The sequence below is a fragment of the Taudactylus pleione genome, unplaced genomic scaffold, assembly GCF_031769625.1.
Source record: "Taudactylus pleione unplaced genomic scaffold, aTauple2 ptg000008l, whole genome shotgun sequence".
Lineage (NCBI taxonomy): Eukaryota > Metazoa > Chordata > Amphibia > Anura > Myobatrachidae > Taudactylus > Taudactylus pleione.
Window position 1 is genome coordinate 4045090 of NW_028284411.1, and position 19415 is coordinate 4064504.

The 19415-nt window shown below is 41.1% G+C and overlaps 1 protein-coding gene across 1 annotated transcript in view; it reads left to right on the plus strand.

Annotated features, from left to right (window-relative positions):
* RBM20 (RNA binding motif protein 20) overlaps positions 1 to 19415 on the plus strand; it is a 337949-nt gene that overhangs the window by 241237 nt on the left and 77297 nt on the right. The window contains exon 2 of the mRNA XM_088464803.1: positions 15849 to 16728. Coding sequence (XP_088320929.1) covers positions 15849 to 16728 — 880 coding nt within the window. The remainder of the gene's footprint in view (positions 1 to 15848; positions 16729 to 19415) is intronic.

Consider the following 19415-nt stretch of genomic DNA (forward strand, 5'->3'; position numbering starts at 1 on the left):
ATACAGGCTTTATACTAGCCTGCATACATGTATATTTGGTATGCAATCGGGAAGCCGACTTCCTAAATACCGGCAGCCGGCTTTCCGACTGTCATATCCCGGCAAGGGTGAATCTAGATCTAGACGCCCGCATTTCCCCGACGCCGGGAGACTGGTGCCCGGCATCCCGATCGTAGTGATGCCGGGCGCTGGAGCGGACAGCCGCGGGGGGGGTAGGGTTAGGTTTAGGGCTCCCGGGGGGGACTTAGGGTTAGGCTAGGGGGAGGGAGGGTTAGGGTTAGGCACCCCCGGGGGGGGACTTAGGGTTAGGCACCCCCCCGGGGGACTTAGGTTTAGGCAGCGGGGAATGGGGTGGTTAGGGTTAGGCACTTAGAGGGGGGATTAGGGTTAGGCACTTGGGGGGGAAGTTAGGGTTAGGCACCCCTAAGGAGGGTTAGGGGGGTTAGGTTAGTAGATACTCACCTATCCACGATCGGGATTTCCAGTGCTGTCGGGCATCCGCTGCTCCGAACTCTGCTCATGTCGGGCTGCCGCTGACGGGAATCGAACCGCCGGCCGTGCGGCCGGGGGTATTTCATACCCATTCCGTATATTTCTGTGCTATTATATTTAAAATGTATATATACATTTTAAATATAAAGGCACATTAATATACATATACAATATATAAAGCCTGTATACACATGTCAATCTATTTGGACAGGCTGGAGTTGTACTTACCCCTCCGCGGTCACCGGGAAGCCAGGACGGAGACTGTTACCGAGCGCACGACTGAGCATGCGCAGAGGAACAAACAGAAGTGATTGTTTTCGGAAAACCGAAAACAATCCCTTCTGTAACATCGCAGGGACAGCGTGTTACCGCAACCGCTGTCCCTACATAAAATATTGCTGAATAGGGGCCATAAATATTTATAATTGATAAAAAATCGTGACGATGTTGCCTGATAATATTTTGGGCAAATAATTGATAAAAAATCGTACGATGTTGCCCGATATTATTTTGGGCAAATAATTGATAAAAAATCGTGACGATGTTGCCCGATAATATTTTGGGCAAATAATTGATAAAAAATCGTACGATGTTGCCCGATAATATTTTGGGCAACATCGTCACTATTGCTGAATAGACCCCAGAGAGAGCCGGCAGGTGGTAGTGCGCTCGGAATCTGCCGCTCAATCTCTTATCTACAAAGTGGTGTCCTAAGAGATTAGGCTACCTCCCCAAAAATAGCATCGGACCACTGTTCCTACTATACTGCCGACCTGTTTCAACCTGTATTAGGTCTTTGTCACGACTGAACCAATGATATTATGTTGGACTGGATCTGTTGTAATAGAGGGTAAATAATGACGGCAGTCACCGCGTGTCTTTGCTATGTGACTGATGCCAGGCCATTACGACCGTATACATGTGTGAGGATATTCCCCGTATTGCTGTGTCATGGTGAGTGGCCGGATTTCAACTTGGGTCAGCGTCGTGTTTATCTGAGTTATAGCACACGAGAAGTGCTACATCAAGTAATGCTATCGCGTCAGTGTCCATAAAGATGCGTACACACTGGGCGATTAAAGTGGATGACTGAACGATAACGATATCGTTATCGTTCAGTCGTCCACTTTATCGTCCATTTTTAACATCAAAAAGATGAACGATAACGACGACGCACGTTCCCGCGGGTTGTTTGTCATTATCGTTCATCAAATAAACATGCAGGCCAACCTGACGATGCCGTCAGGTTGCTGCATGTTATGGAATGGGGGAGAGAGCCCAGCGCTGAACGATATCGTTAATGATATCGTTCAGCGTGTGTGCTCAATTTCATGAACGACACTAAGCACACCCTGCCAGGGACACACTACACGATATCGCTCAGGGAGCATATCATCTAGTGTGTACGCTCCTTAAGCTCGCTCCCTATGTACATTCTATGAACATCAGCAGTCACATAAAGGAAAATGAGCACTAGTGGTAAAGGGATCTATTCTAGAAAGCCAAACCACAATCGTTAAACCTTCACCAGAGGCACTGAGGATAGAGGCACTGCAGTGCCTCAAATCGGTCAATGCAAAAAGAGAAGTAGATACACCAAGTAGATTCCTAGAAACAATTCCTGGTTGTCCAATGATGTAAGCCGCGCTGAAGGGGCACCAGCGTGTACACTTTATTTAGTGATTAATAGGCCTAGTGGCAATTCAGCACTTGTAGGATCTGCGTACGGTACCAGGATGACCGCTGACTATACAGCGGCTCCTGATCTGTCCCGTCTAGGAGCTTAGCTTATTCATAGTGAATGGTGAAATACATTTTCCTCAATACTTTGTTGGAATACTGTATTCATGGGGGCCGGCAAGTGTCTTAAACACCAATGGGGTGGAAGGATCTGAAAACTGTTATGTCCGCTAGCAGGCCGCACAGAGGCGTCTACTTAGCAATAATCGCGATATTGGCTCCAAATTTCGTCCAATATTGTCGTGATTATTATTATATAGGCATACTTGCCGTCAATCTGACTCCTCCCTCCCGGGTCGGCACAGCGGGGGGCGTGTGATGTGAGTTTGGGGGCGGAGCGGGGGGCATGACTGCACGTCAACGTGCCCCATCCCGGCTACACAATGCTGAGATTACAGTGCGAAACGCGTCTTCGGATCCCCCCCGGACTGCCCACTTGTATAAGTGGACTCCTGCGGTGGGGTTGCAGGCCGGCGCGGCTGGTTGGCGGTCAGCTCGGAGACTTGCACACTCTTCCTGGCAGCCAGCATCCCCCGAATGTACCATGTTGCAGCACATATGTCTATAGGTTTCTATGGGGGCTGCAAAGCTGTCAGATTTACCAAGTTACCATCACTTCACTCTTATCTCTTTTCTATCCCCCGTCCTTGCATGTGTTCAGCGATTCATTCCTGCGAATGCTAATTTATTACTGCCGCAAATAGCGGCAATTGGAAATTACAATTATCAGGTCTAAAACCCTATAATTGATACATATGTCCCTATAAACTTGTGTGTATCGGTTTCCATAGAACAAACACGAGTGCTTTTGAATATTGGCCCTGATTCAGAGCTGCTCGTAAGCGGCCGCTCGTTCGTTCTGACCGATGTCCGCACATCTGCGCATGCGTACGGATTTTAATACGCATGCGCAAACCAGTCAGTACGGCCGAAAATCGTTTGTTCACTATATAGCGAATGCCTGCTATTTGGAGTGACAGGAGGAGGCGCATGTGGGTGGTAACAGGGGAAGGTGCTTGAAAACGGGGGTGTGGAATTCGAACGCAGTCGTGCTTAAAGGTCAAAACGGGCGTTTTAAGGGAGTGCATAATTAATCCAGCAGCGTCATTGACCACGTCACTTGTTTTTTTTTTACTCAGAACTGCTCGCAAAATAGCGGTTGAAAATACCAACCACAAGAATAGCGAGCAGTTCATACGCTGTTCGATGTACTCGATTAATCTAATAAATAGCTGACATGACGTATGGTGCGAGCGGCAAGGGGGCGTATTTTTCAAAATTACAACCGCAAGTTTTGCTCGGTGTTCAGACTTAGAGGCGTGAACAGACCGCAATTAGCGAACGGTTCATTTGAATAGCCACCCCTTGTTTTAGAACGAACGACCGCAAATAGCGAGCGGCTCTGAATGAGGCCTATTGTGTCCCCACCCAAAAATGAGTATAAATGAATAATCGCCAGATGTATCCCGCAAAGCTGCGCCGCGCCTGTCTCCTCCCGGGCGTTCCTAAAGGCCGTAGTATTCCTAAGTTCTCCCCTATGTTTGTGCCACTTTCTCTTTTCTGTTTGTATTCAAAAAAAAAAAACTGTGAGGTATTTAGAGCCATTTAAAAATAGCAGAACACAACATGTAAAGGACGTTGAATGCCGCTGCAGCTACTTTGCTGGCTGTGAATTTAACACATCCAATTATAACGAGAGAGTAGCGAGCATGCTTGGGAGTCATTCTTCACGGGTTGGAAGGCCTGCGAGCTGGGGCTGTCAGTAGCTTGGGAGCAGGAGGAGACCGACGGCGACCATATGGCAAAAACATCAATGTGTGTGTAACGTTAACAATCCCGCAGGACATGTGACGTTTCCTTCTCTGTGTGGTAGTTTCTTGAAACGTTGTGCGGCTCGATGAGACGGAGGATTGTAAATACTGGGGGGATGATACAGCTGGCACAATATGTGCACTCTCTGCGGAGAGGAAGGGAAGTCGCACAATAGGGAGGAATTTCACACCGTACCCGTCCGCACTACTCTGGGGAGTAGCGTCTCCATGGCTTAAGGTAGGATTGTTTACTATTTTGACATTGCTTGTGACTCCTCTCCCCCTTCCTTATCGCTACGCTAAATATTTTTGGTTTTAACGAGGCGATCTCTACCTGACCTTGCATGCCTCATAAATGCTGGTGGAAAGCCTTAAAAGTTGGACTGAGGCTACTTATGGGTACCAAGGTCATTAGGGACAGGAGAAAAATAACTTTTGTGTGTTAGAGGAATCCGAGGCCCCCTTACCGTTACCGTAGGGGTAAGCGAGCTTTAGTGATGCAGTCCGCACCTCGGCATGGAGAAGACAGGAAACTCTTTCCCTAGAAAGAAGGGGTTAAACAGTGCACAAGTTTGGAGCAAGTTGATCTGTGTTTGTATTGAAGTACTTTGCGTTACGTTACGAGTCATTCTATAGGTAATGATTATGAAATGTATGTACGTACGTCACTTTTGCAAAAGACTACATATATGTTGTGCGTTCCTCTAGGAATTGTTGCCGGTAATCTCACACATACTTTACTAGGAACACATTGTTTACATAAAGACCTCCGGGTCTCGGGTATCTGAAAAACCCCAGAAATACATGTCACGGCGTCCTCTAAGGCTTCTCGTGTCATGTCTTAAGATCTGTTTGCTTTAAATCCACTTCAGTAAAGTGTTTGAGTCCTGGGGGTCTCAGAAGTTCCTCTTGTTTTGTCAGGTCTGGATTTTATGAACTTCACAGTGAGTTTATTGACCTAGTTTGTGTTACAAGAGGACAACTCCTGTACAGAGACGCGATGCCTTCTGTCATATAGGAAATATACAGAGGTATAATACTTCTGTGTCGTTATCTGTACCCTCGGTGATTCCACTTAACGTGAATATTTGTTTAGTTTCATCTCTTTTTATTGATTTCGGACTTTTGCATTAGGACAAAATTAGTAAATGTTACTTAAAAAATTTATATTATAGTCCCCGGTTCGTAGTGGACTATAATATATAGCTTTTAGTGACTTATATCGGTTTTAGTGACTTCCGCAGCTCTCATTACTTGTTTTGTATTTACTTTTCTTCAGTGCTCCCCCTCGTTCCCCTTCCTCTGATTTTATTACGTATCCATTCCCCTGTTCATTTATAAACTTAAAACTTGAAAACCTCTATTTAAAAAAAAAAAAATATATATATATATATATATATATATATATACACACACACATATACATATACAGGTTGAGTCTCCCATATCCAAATATTCCGAAATACGGAATATTCCGAAATACAGAATATTTTTAGCATGACTGATATTGTGAAAACTTTGATGTTTGATGGTTCAATGTACACAAACTTTGTTTAAGGCACAACATTATTAAACATAAATATAAAATGACCTATAGGCTGTGTGTATAAGGTGTATATGACACTATGGATTTCATTTATGTACACAAACTTTGTTTGAGCCACAAAATTGTTGAAAATATTGTATAAAATTACCTGCAGGCTGTGTGTATAAGGTGAATATAATACATAAATGCATTCCGTGTTTAGATTTGGGCCCTATTCCTTAAGCTGCATACACACACAACGATTTTTTTCATGATTATCGTTAAACGATATCATTTAACGATAATAGTTTGAAAAAATCGTTCACTTTCTGAGTCAAATGATGAACGATTATCGGTCATGCGCGTTCACGTTTGTAGTTTGTAGATAGTAGTTCAGTCAGACTTGTCAACTGAACGATTTTCATTAAGGGAATATGCAAAAATCGTTTGTAGTTCATAAAAATCGTTCATTACACTTAAAAAAATCTGACAGAAAATCGTTCATAAAATCGTTCATAAAATCGTTGGTAACAAAATCGTTGTGTGTGTATGCAGCTTAAGGCATTTCAATATGGTATGCAATTATTCCAAAATATGGAATAATCCGATATCAAAAATACCCCTGGTCCCAAGCATTTTGGATATGGGAGACTCAACCCCTGTATATATATATATATATATATATATATATATATATATATATATATATATATTATGGAATGAAAAAAACAGCACTCAGGATTAGATGCAATAAACCGATGTATTTATTGTGCAAAGTTTTATTTTGGGTGCTTGGCTTTTTTTCTGGACATTTATTATATATGTAAATATATATAAAGAGGTGCGGCACTCAAATAAATAAATTAATTAATAAATGCTTAAAAGCTGCAGAGTAAACACAGTATATATACTCCTGATGACAGTGCAATAATAAAGCACTGAATTGGTACATGCACTGAATAGTGAATTGATTCTTGCACATAATAGTGAATTGGTGCATGCACAAAATAGTGAGTTGGTGAATGCATTTATCTATACCTAGCATTTATGTCAGGTAATTGCGGCTCAGATGCGCTGTAAGAATTAATAAGTCACAAAGGAAAAGTGGGGTTTTTGTCCATTGAAACAATATTGTCTTTAGTATTACAGTATAATGCAATATTTCTGCTCAATTGCCTATCCTATAGTTCTAAATTAAATGTGTCCGGTACTGCTGTGCCATAATGTTGTACAAATCACCTTAATATTAAATCTAAAATATACTGCAAAATCCTAGGCCAAATTCCAGTTTTCCTCTAATTTACATTTAATCAATGGAAAGTGCTATACAGGTTGAGTCTCCCATATCCAAATATTCCGAAATACAGAATATTCCGAAATACAGAATTTTTTTGGCATGACTCAGATAATGAAACCTTTGATTTTTGATGGTTCAATGTACACAAACTTTTTCTAAGGCACAAATTATTAAAAATATGGTATAAAATGACCTATAGGCTGTGTGTATAATGTGTATATGACACATAAATTAATTTCATGTATCTACACAAACTTTGTTTGAGCCACAAAATTATTTAAAATATTGTATAAAATTACCTGCAGGCTGTGTGTATACGGTGTATATAACACATAAATGCAGTTTGTGTGTATATTTGGGTCCTATTCCCAAGATATTTCATTATGGTATGCAATTATTCCAAAATATGGAATATTCCGTTATCCAAAATACCCCTGCTCCCAAGCATTTTGGATATGGGAGACCCAACCTGTATAAGTTTAGTAATAATAATAATAATAATAATAATAATAATAATAATAACTAGGAATAAATAACCCTCTGACATCCACAGAAGTCTGCAGGAAAATCAGGATTCAAAACATAAATATTCATCCAAACACCAGTCTCGCTTTTAGGGGGGGTTCAATTATCCGCGGGATATAACCCGCAGCTAATTGACTGCGCTGCACGTGAAATAGCTACTCAATCAATTTGCCTTTTCCCCCACAATAACCCATTGATTCCGCGTAAAATGCAGACTTACTCAATGGGTTTCCCCTGCACGGTAAAATGCAGAATCTGTACTTTAAAGTAGATTTTTCCCTGCAGCTCCTGACACCGCGAGGAAGAATCCTGCCCCTGGTAATTAGCGCACAGGTTTCCCGCAGCCTTGAATCGGGCAGCGCAATCAATTAGCTGCAAGGTAAACCTCGCTGCTCATTAAATTCCCCCCTTGGGATAGGAAGGGGCTGGAAATAAATATTCACGGCATATTTAAATGAACGCAGTATATTAGAGATGATTTGTTTTATGTTACCCGTGACATAGAAGCAGCAAATGTGCCCTGCCTCCGAGTCCTGCCCTCAATGTATCCTGGTTGTGTTGTAGAATAAAGACGCACACATACAATCTTATCCTACACAGCCTAATACAAATCATTTAGAAGAGCCGCTGTCATTTTGAAACTGGAAGCTAACATTAAAATGTAGCTAAATCATAGGCTACAGCTAGGAAACACTAATTGTAGCATATAGAAATATATATATAAAACTTAAAGGCCTTATGTAGGTGCAGGTAAGGAGATGTTAATTGTAAGGGGCTTATTCAGGTTTGGGAGCAATTCGTACCTGGACAAACCTTGCTGCAATACTACAGGTGTAAATGCATCTGTGAGTTGTTTTTTGCCTTTGCATGTGGGCTACTTACCGGCTGCTTTTGCATGATATAGCGAACAAACACTTTACAGCTTTATATTTACACTGAGATTCAGAATTAAGCTGGAACACATATCTTCCCCATTCACATTTTACATCTGCCCTACCTACAGTGCTACGCAGTTTTGCCGAGGTCACATTTAATCCTTTCCTTAATAGGGCCCATACACCTAGACGGCCAGCATAAGATCCGATTCATATACGATTTCCCTACGATTTCCCGGAGCTCCCAGCAGCATAGTTGTTGTTTTTCTTAGCACACGATCTGTCGTAAGATCGATCCTGTGTCTCACAGGCTCATTAGGGAAACAGTCATTGAAATGACTTGAATTGCCGCACGATGGATCGCATGAACAAAATAAACGGCACGATCTGCACATGATACGATGGAACATATGGGCTGCACGTCTGATCATAAGATCCGATTATAGGAGCTGCGGGAGCGCGCATCGGATCATATCTTACTAAAAAAAGACACGATTTACACAAGATAAATCTTATGACTCGTCAAAAATCGTACAATCGGCCCGAGATCGTGTAGGTGTATGGGGGCCTTAAGTCTGCATAAGCCCCTAGAATGTGTGTTCCTAAAGCCTGAGAAACTCGCTTCACTACTGATAGTGAAAAGACTAATGTAAGTGCGAGGACCCGTATACACACTTACTGACAATTAGTCCCTTTGCATCATTTTAATGCAGCGAGTGGTAGCGTTTGTGGCTCTGCGGAGGATCTGGGATGGCTTAAGCATGGCTCCATTGACGTGCAAGGTTTCGGCTAATCTTTTCACTAGGATAATTTATGTTTCATTGTAATGTGCTGTATCACCTAACCGGTATATGTATATATATATATATATATATATATAATTATATATATATATATACATAAAAAAATATATATATACAGGTTGAATCTCCCATATCCAAAATGCTTGGGACCAGGGGTATTTTGGATAGCGGAATATTCCTTCTTTTGGAATAATTGTATACCGTAATGAAATATCTTGGGAATAGGACCCAAATATACACACAGCCTGCAGGTAATGTTATAAAATATTTTCAATCATTTTGTGGCTCAAACAAAGTTTGTGTACAGAAATGAAATTCATTTATGTTTCATATACACCTTATACACACAGCCTGAAGGTAATTTTAAACAATATTTTTAATAATTTGTGCCTTAGACAAAGTTTGTGTACATTGAGCCATCGAAAATCAAAGGTTTCATTATCTCAGTCATGCCAAAAAAATTCCGTATTTCGGAATATTCCGTATTTCGGAATATTTGGATATGGGAGACTCAACCTGTGTATGTATATATAAATATATATATATATATATATATATATATATATATAAAATTACCTATGCTGTGTGTTCATGTTATCTGTTATACAAGACAGGATTTCCCTTAGGTTTTCCAATATACAGTGAACATGTTTATGGAAATTAATGTGTGTATTGTACAATGCACAGCCTAGAACCTGCAATTGCACTCAAGAGAGTCTTTACACACACAGCAGAAATATTCATATTATTTATACAGATTGCTAGCACTCCCAATGCGCAGACACCTTCTTTTTTAAGTCTATGTTGGAGTCTGTAATCGCGAAGGGGCATCTAAGCAGTTTGACTCTGTCTTAAAACTATAAAGTTTCTGGATAAAGACGACAAGGAATTGTTGCTTGGGATATTGCAGTTACAAAGCTATAAACCATGGTGTTTCACAAATTGTAGGGCTTTACTCTTCTAACACAGCTGTACACTTATTATCTCAGTACATTAAAATTCGAAACAATTCTCATTTTGCTCCGGTAAAGCTGCACTGAGGAGAAGGCGGGCGTGCTAGCTGTATGTAGGCAGTTGCCAGTTCTGTGTATTGAATTGTTTCAGATTTGGTGCTGATAAACCAGCCCTGTGCCCGGAGAGCCAGCGGCCGCATAGCATGGCTAATTGCAGAAATGCACAGCAGACATGATCTGCACATTACACGGTATGCTCATGTGTTACTGCCCATTATAAAAATGTATCAGTTGGGGGGAGATTGGGGAGATTTTCACCAACATCACCAACCCCTTAAAATTAGAACACGAACAAAAAAAAATGTGTATCAGATAGTCTTATTAGGGTAAAAGGGTATACAGGATATATACAGACATGGTTAAGGAAATCTGTATCATTGTCTCTTTATGTAGAGTGCTTGTTCAGGGGCCTATTTATCAAAATCAAGCAATATTTATTACCATGTGATTTACGGAACTTGCAGGGCCAAGCTGTTGCCTATGTATCAAGCTGTTTTTTTACATAAATTATGCAGAAACGGCAAACTTGGGTACTCTCCTGGAACCTGCGGGAGGCTCCTGGATTTTCGGATAACTCCCCCTGCACCCCCGGAAGACTAGAGACTTGTCCCAAATCCCGCCCACTCAGAGATCCCAGGAATCAGCGTTCCGGGAGTAGGAGGCGGGCTTAGTTATGCGATTCCATAAGATTTTACAGCGAGGGGGCGGGGCTTAATGACGCAAAAAGTCCATTCCACCCCCCCATCATTGCCCTCCTGGAGGAAAAACAAAAAGTAGGTAAGTATAAGAAACTTCAGTTTCTGCATAATTTTATGTATTGTACCTACTGTATGTACTAATGGCACAATGCAGGAGATTTCACAGAAAGTGAATGGGGACTACTATCTGACCCCTATGTACCAAACTACAAAAAGATAAGCTTTTCGGACTTTGGCCCCGGTAGTTTACACCAAACTATGGAGGCTTACAAGCAGGAGAGAGATCTTTTGATCAGCTTCCACAGACGAAGTCTTTCACAAACGAGAAAGACTTCTAGTAAATGTTGGAGGTATAACTCGCAGGGGCAGCGCCCAATCCCAACCAATGTCCCTGTGAGTTCCACTTTTTGGACATAGCAGAGATATTTTCATTAAAAATGAAAATATCCCCTGCGATAATGACGGCAGTTCCACTATTATTAGTACATAGACCCCTAAATGCTGCGTTCAACACTAAATAAATTGCCACAGCCGTCCCAAAAAGTTCTCTGGAGGGACGGTGGTGTGGGGCCGTTTAACAAGCTCTGAAAACCTTTCACTGTACTTTATACTCTTCACCACTACAGCATCTTATCGGACGCGCTTTCCCAGCTAACGTTTCTTGATTAATTGCCCCTAAGTAGCATCTCTTACCTCTGCGAATAGCGTCCATAGCATCTTTTATTGAATGGGGCGTGTTAACATAAATGAATAAATGTGCACCGTAAAGCTATCGTTAACTATCCACCATGGTGTTATTCGATGCACAGTGTTCCTGCCTTCTGCGCACAGCGGAGCAGGCAGCCATTTTGTGGGCGCAAACAATATTTGTGAGAGCTCATCTTTTTCATCCAGAAGGAACTCGTGGTGAGGTCTCAGAGGCATAAGACGTTTGTTGCCTCAAACCTCAGTGACGTCACTAGTTACTGTTGAGTTAACAGACTGAGGGGTCTATTTACTAAGCAGTGTTAGGAGACAGAGTGAAGAGTGATAAGAAAGTGATTAGGTACCAGCCAATCAGCTCCCAACTGTCATTTTTCAAACACAGCCTGTGAGATGACAGTTGGGAGCTGACTGGCTGGTACCTTATCACTTTCTTATCACTTTTCACTTTGTCTCCTAATACTGCTTAATAACTAGACCCCTGAATATTTAGTCAGCCGCATCGCTGGGTGTTCTGTGACAAGTACTTTAAGTTACCCGTCCTGGTGCCAAACCTGTGCAGTACATTACTACACCTGTGTGCATAAGGCCACTCACACTGCACATATGTCATTTGGTTGTGGTTCTATGACCCATCATCCTGTGCCTTCATTTCTCATTTAAACGGTTTACAGAGGAACAGATGAATACGTTTACTGCACTGCATTGCTGTCATTGTTCTGCTCAATCACTGGCTGAATGTGATCGATCTTTAAGTCAGATTAAAGCCTTGGTGTCAACGCGCCGGGAGAGGCCCCCCGCCTCTTTGTTCGCGGAGGCGTTAGCACATCTCCCTCCGTGTGTCATATGGCCTGTTTGTGGAGCTCTTAAAAGGATACGATGACTCGGACCCTCTTGGTTTCCCCCGATAAGTGCTCAGATACAATTTCTGAAAGCCGATCGATGTGTGTAAGTGCTTGTTCTCCGTTAACGTAAAGCGCAGGTGCAGCTTGTTTTTCTAATTTAAACGTCTCATCACGTCCGTAGCCGGCATTGCTCAGCTAATCCCGTGGTCTTGATACTTTGGCACCATGGAATCCTAAACAAACTGTTCACACCCCTTTAAAGCACTAAGTTAAAAACAACTTACGCATCCAAGCAGTGCAAGTGAAAATAGAGAGACAGGAGCTACTGGTGTTGGAAATAGCAAAAGTCATCCTGCCTAGTTTTACATGTTTGGTTTGTGGATTTGCAAATTTTCGTATCAATACTGATATATTATAGAAGTCGGCTTTAGGCTATAGAGAGTTCTAGTCTGATTCTGGCAATTTCTAAATGACCCCTTCTGCCGTTATAGCAAGGCGATAACAAGTAATGTGACTTGTCTTCATTAGGTGACTGTAAGAAGATAAATGACCAGCTACTAAATATATTTAAAATTGACCCTTTGTTAATTTTGCAAATCAGCACAGGCAACAGCATTCCCAAGAAGCCCCTAATCAAAGTAACATTCTTGGAAGCACATGTCAAAACTAGCATCCATCTAGTCTTGTTTTGTAAATAGTGTAGGGATACAGTAATGAGACCTAGACAGGCATGTCTCGGATATGTGACTAGAATCATACAGAAAGCCAGTCACATTTGCATTAATTGACTACTTGGCACTGAGCCAATGAAAGCTAATTGTTTGTCGCTTGCTATGTACACTTTTTCCATTCCATTAGTAAATAATCCGCACTGTCTGATTGGTTGCTGCCTGTTCTGTTTATATCATATTGTTAAATACACTTGAGGTTGTCAAATTTATAAGGTGCTATTTCTTATCTTAACTCATGTGCATGCTGTACTAAACAAGATGGTCTGGTAAAAATTTATTATTTTTAATCAATTAAAAAAGCTAGAGATGTTGACAGGAAAATTGTATCATTAAGGAGGATTTTGTTTTTAAACAATTAATAGTATATATGTATAGGTTTGAGGAAAAATATATCTATTACTTAGAAAGAAAAATACAAAAACAATCTAAAATATTTTTCAGTCGGTTAAAAAATAAAAAAGGTTGCTAAAATAAGATTTACCAAGGTTTTCAACAGGAACACCTGATTTGGAGAACTACATACATACTGACATGCTGGAAATCCGTCACCATTACGAAAAATTCAAGGAAACATCAAATGAAGATGACAAATTTATAACGATGAATACATTATTTATATTAAAAAAATATTGCCAGCTAAGACACATTTATAATTTAATAATAATGTATTATTATTATTATTATTATTATTATTATTATTATTATTATTATTATTATTATTATTATGTATAGTTTTTCTCCAAAATCAATGACAGATCTGCTACTTTCCATATTATTTTTTTTATATAACTACTAAGATTTTGTATTCTTTATCTTTTAGTTACTATTTATCAGCTAATAAAACAGATATAGGACAAATAAATAAAAATATAGAGGCTGATCCTGAGTTGGGAGCGAAGCTAAAAAAATAAAAATATTTTCAGCTGGACAAACTACGTTGCAATGCAAAGGGGGCAAATACATGTATTATTTATGCATGCAGGGTAAATACTGGCTGCTTCTGCATGTAGCCAACAAATGCTGGACAGCTTTATTTTTTCACTGCAATTTAGTCCTGAGCTAGGACACGTTCCTCCCAAATCTAAATGTCTCTGCACATTTTACATCTCCCCCACCCAATGTGCTTCTTTTTTGTTGCGGTAATTTTATACAAAGTGTAGCCCATAGGCTACAGCAGCACAACACCATCTTCAGATGGCGTTAACTGCGGGGGCCAAGCATTCCGGAGCTTGGTAAATCTGATGGCATTGCTTCCCCCATAGAAACCTATGGGGGTCTGTAGTTGATGTCGGAAATGTCCGGAGCGCAGATAGATATCGGAGATATCTCCATATTACATCTGGGGGATACTAAATATTTAAGTGTATCTCCCAAAAACGGATGTTTTCATTTAATTTGACGCAGATATTTAATGATAAATAGGGCCAATAGAGTGACATTACAGGTTGAGTCTCCCATATCCAAATATTCCAAAATACGGAATATTCCGAAATACAGAATATTTTTGGCATGACTGAGATAGTGAAAACTTCGATTTTTGATGGTTTAAAGCACAAAATTATTAAAAATAAAGTATAAAATGACCTATAGGCTGTGTGTATATGGTGTATATGACACATACATGAATTTCATATATGTACACAAACTTTGTTTGAGACACCAAATTATTGAAAATATTGTATAAAATTACCTGCAGGCTGTGTGTATAAGGTGTATATAAATCATAAATGTATTCTGTGTTTAGATTTGGGCCCTATTCCTAAGACATTTCAATATGGTATGCAATTATTCCAAAATAAAAATACGGAATATTCCGCTATCCAAAATACCCCTGGTCCCAAGCATTTTGGATATGGGAGACTCAACCTGTATAATAGAGTGGTTACAAGAGATAGAGCCATTTGCACTGTATATTTTCTGCACAAGAGTGTGTATAGTTACTGTATCTTAAATCAAGTTTGTCTACTCCTTTGAAGAATTGCCTTTCTAGCACAGTGCAGTTACTCAGTCAAATTCAGTATTATTATTATTATTATTATTATTATTATTATTACAGGGTGAGTCTCCCATATCCAAATATTCCAAAATACGGAATATTCCGAAATGCGGAATTTTTTGGGATTGACTGAGAAAATTTTGATTTTTGATGGTTCAATGTACACAAACTTTGTCTAAGGCACAAATTATTACAAATATTGTATAAAATTACCTTCAGGCTGTGTGTATATGGTGTATATGAAATATAGCTGAATTTCATGTACGTACTCAAACTTTGTTTGAGCCACAAAATTATTGAAAATATTGTATAAAATGACCTGCAGGCTGTGTGTATAAGGTGTATATAACACATAAATGCATTCTGTGTGTATATTTGGGTCCCATTCCCAAGAAATTTCATTATGATATGCAAATATTCCAAAATACGGAATATTCCGTTATCCAAAATACCCCTGGTCCCAAGCATTTTGGATATTGGAGACTCAACCTGTATGATATTTATATATTAATCATCACCTGCCTTTCAGAAGTGCACGTTAGACAATGTGACTATGAATCTCAATGTAGGATTGCTACCTTCACCTTTACCTGGCCTTATTGTTTAGTAGTGGTTCACTACAAGCGTTGCATGCACATAGTGCATATGATCAGCTTATGAATACACAGGATAAATCGCTTAGCTTGGTGCAATAAACAAGAGAAGTTTTAATTTTCGCGATTCACAGAAATACTTGCAAAATTTAGCAAACTGTTATTTATCAATACTTTTTTTTTTTTTTTTACTTTGTTGCAGTGCATCCCATTTTCTGGAGAAGAATATTTTCAATGTCAACAGCCCATTAGGCGGCGGAACCACAAACCCTCTGCTGCCATCTCCGGCCAGTCTCCAGCTTGCTCAGCTGCAGGCTCAGCTCACCCTACAGAGGCTAAAATTGGCCCAGAGTGCAGTGACCAGTAACACAGCTGCTGCTACTGTACTGAACCAAGTCCTCTCCAAGGTGGCTATGTCCCAGCCGCTGTTCAATCCACTGAGAAATGCTGCCATGATTGGAGCCCACGGACCTGCTGGAATGGCTTCCCTTGGGCCTGCCATCCACAATGCCAGATTTCCTTCCGCAGGCTTACGATTCCCTCCCCAAAACCCAGCCGTGCTGTCAAAACACTCCCAGAATCTGAGCCAAAACTCACCTTACGGGAAAATGATGGGTGGGAACAAGCCTGACGGTTTCCACGCGGGGTCCCAATTCGCTTCCGAGACAGAGCAGTCCTCATATCACAGCTTCACTTGCGGATCGGAGGAAACCTCGGGTGGTCGTTACCCTCATAAACATAATAACCCATCTGGATTTAAAAATCAGTATTTTGATACGCCTGGACCGCACCACGCCATGAGCCACAAAGGAGAGGTAAGTCAGGTGGCATCTAACAGTCAGTGGGAGGCTCCTCATCTGTGGCAGCCCCCCAGAAATGAACTGTACAACCCGGAAGAACCGACGCCTGACACGAAATTCAGCCCCTCAAGTTCCCCGGTCTTCAGCAGGCACAATAATGGGAAAATCACAACTTGCACCCAGCCTCTGAAACCGCATGAACTGAATGACTTTCATGGACTCCCCCCGGTGCATCTGCCACATACCTGCACGGTGTGCGACAAAAAGGTCTACAATTTAAAGGTAAGTAACTCCCGACGGGTGATCTTTGGGGCTGTCATACTGAAAATGTACTTATTTAGAAGTTATACCTGCTTAATATTGCTATTCATCTCTCATGGAAGGGCCGAGATTCTATCCTTACGGTCAGCAGGCCGCAAGACGTGTGAATTGTGACACCTCCCACTGATGCCTTAATGTTGCCGGTATAAAGAGTTGTGTGAATTCATCATTTTGTTTTAAAACATTAAATAGCATAAATTTAAGCAAGCGTTTATCGAACTTTTACTCAAGGGCGTAATGGATTCGCCATCACCAGATCACGTTCTGGGGCTTTACCTGGGAAAGTGCTGCTGGAACATGACTAGAGCAGTAAGATTAATTCATTTGCGTTGCAGTTATTATCCAGAAAATATGTATTTTTAAGGATCAAGCATACTTTGCAGCACTATATGTATAGATGCCCGCATCACCTCTTAGAAGTCTTACCCCAGTGTCGTGTCTAGTGACAGCCAACCGCCCAGCTGTCTCTGTCCAGCCATAGAAGTCTGTCTGCGGACTTTGTGTTGCGTGGTGGTTGTGACCCTGGGAATGCTTTCACCGTGCGGTGCCGCTGTTCTCACTGTCCTTAGGGTGGTCGGTGTTGCAATGTGGATCCTTGTGTCGGCCGTCCCACCACTCGTGCAGATCCTCCATTACGATCTCTTCACCTAAGAGGTCTCAGGTGTGTGGTGTGTGGAGGTGAGTCACCTGGTATGGGTCACATGCACTCTGGTAGTGGTGTGTGGTCTGTGGAGGTGAGTCACCTGGTATGGGTCATATGCACTCAGGTAGTGGTGTGTGGTCTGTGGAGGTGAGTCACCTGGTATGGGTCATATGCACTCAGGTAGTGGTGTGGGGTCTGTGGGATAATACTGTCCTGTGTCGGCTAGAGTAGCTGACAATGAATTATATCATCAAATCATCTCTGTGTGTACATCAAAGTTGGTGTGTTTCTCCAATGCGTTTCCACAAGAGAACTTGGCTTTCTTCAGGTGATGTACCCACTAGTAAAGTGATTTATTTTGTTTGACACATTCCGTGCTCATATTATTCCTTTCTCCATGGAAGGACACTGTAGTATAGAGGACTAAGGGGTCTATTTACTAAGCGGTGTTAGGAGACAGAGTGAAAAGTGATGAGAAAGTGATAAGGTGCCAGCCAATCAGCTCCCAACTGTCATCTCACAGGCTGTGTTTGAAAAATGACAGTTGGGAGCTGATTGGCTGGCACCTTATCACTTTCTTATCACTTTTTACTCTGTCTCCTAACACTGCTTAGTAAATAGACCCCTAAGTTTGGAGGATACCAGTGGAGAGAGCGATTCACACTCAAACACCACTGAAAATTTTTGGGTCCCTTCACCACTAATAAGTGGTACACACATGTAGACCATTTCTTACATGTACAACCTGACACATTTGATCACACAGGATATTTTACATACTCTGGTACATACGTGATACACCTAAAATTACTCATTAGCAACAACAACCTTCTAGGAAGCGATTGCTGCGTCTCTTAAATCATAATCTTACACTTCCCAGCTCTTACCTGACCTATAAATAACTCCCACTGGGTGAAATGGGAATTTGTATGTCCCCCCGTAAAGGAGTACGGACTGTACCCCTGATACAGGGTCTGTCCAGAGCGTGTGACCCATTGTGTGTGACATGAAGTGACGCTTTCCTCTAGTATCTGCTGACAGCTCCATATATGGCTGGGAAGCATGTCCCCAATGCTGTCATGCTTCTCTCATACGGTACCTGTCAGCAATACATCTTGTGTCGTATTTACATTCTAAACCAAGGAGCCCCCTCTTCTTGCTACAACACACGGCCACCCACTCCCCAGCACCTTAACATGAGAACTGATCAGATTGCTGCCCGTGTCAGTGCAAGGGTTAATACATTGCCGGTGAGTTTGTAGTGTAGTGTGTGAGTCGCGGCTCCTGGGATATAGCGTGCGCGGCTCTACGCACAGATAATCCCTCAACACTCGGCCAGAGAGATGTCAGACTTAAAAGTATCGTTGATATAATCCAGAGGCGTTGACATTCGGGAGCAACTGCTTGTATGAAACAGCCAATGTCAGTCTGACCCTGGTCTAACCCGAACTTGGCGCTTCTTATGCGTGCCTCATTAGTCCTCATGTAATCAGAATGCCTCTCTGGGCTCACAAGGGTCCGTGTCATTTTATAAACTTGGCTCCCTTCCCGCAGATTCCAACAAATGGCCAATAGGTAGCGCAGGGAAATTAACTGTGCCGCAGCTGAAAGCAGGTGAGCGTAGGGTAATCAGCGTGAACTTGTAATTATCCCTGTGTTCTCCATTCCACTCTGTAGGTATTCGCTCACTCCAGTGTTTACGTAGAAAACATCACTTTCAGTTACACAGCACAAAAATTATATACATATATAAAAATATATATAAATATATACACATATATACATAAAAAATATAAAATATATGTATATATATTTTATATTTTGTTTATTTAATTTAAAAAAAAAATTATTTTATATATATTTGCTTTGTGTGTGTGCACATGTTACCCCCTCCGGTTTATGTTCATGCGAAATAAACAATATTACTATGTAAACAAACACAATTGTTTGAATGGGACATTACATTTTATGTGTCCAGGAATCCAAAAACCTCATTAGATTTTTT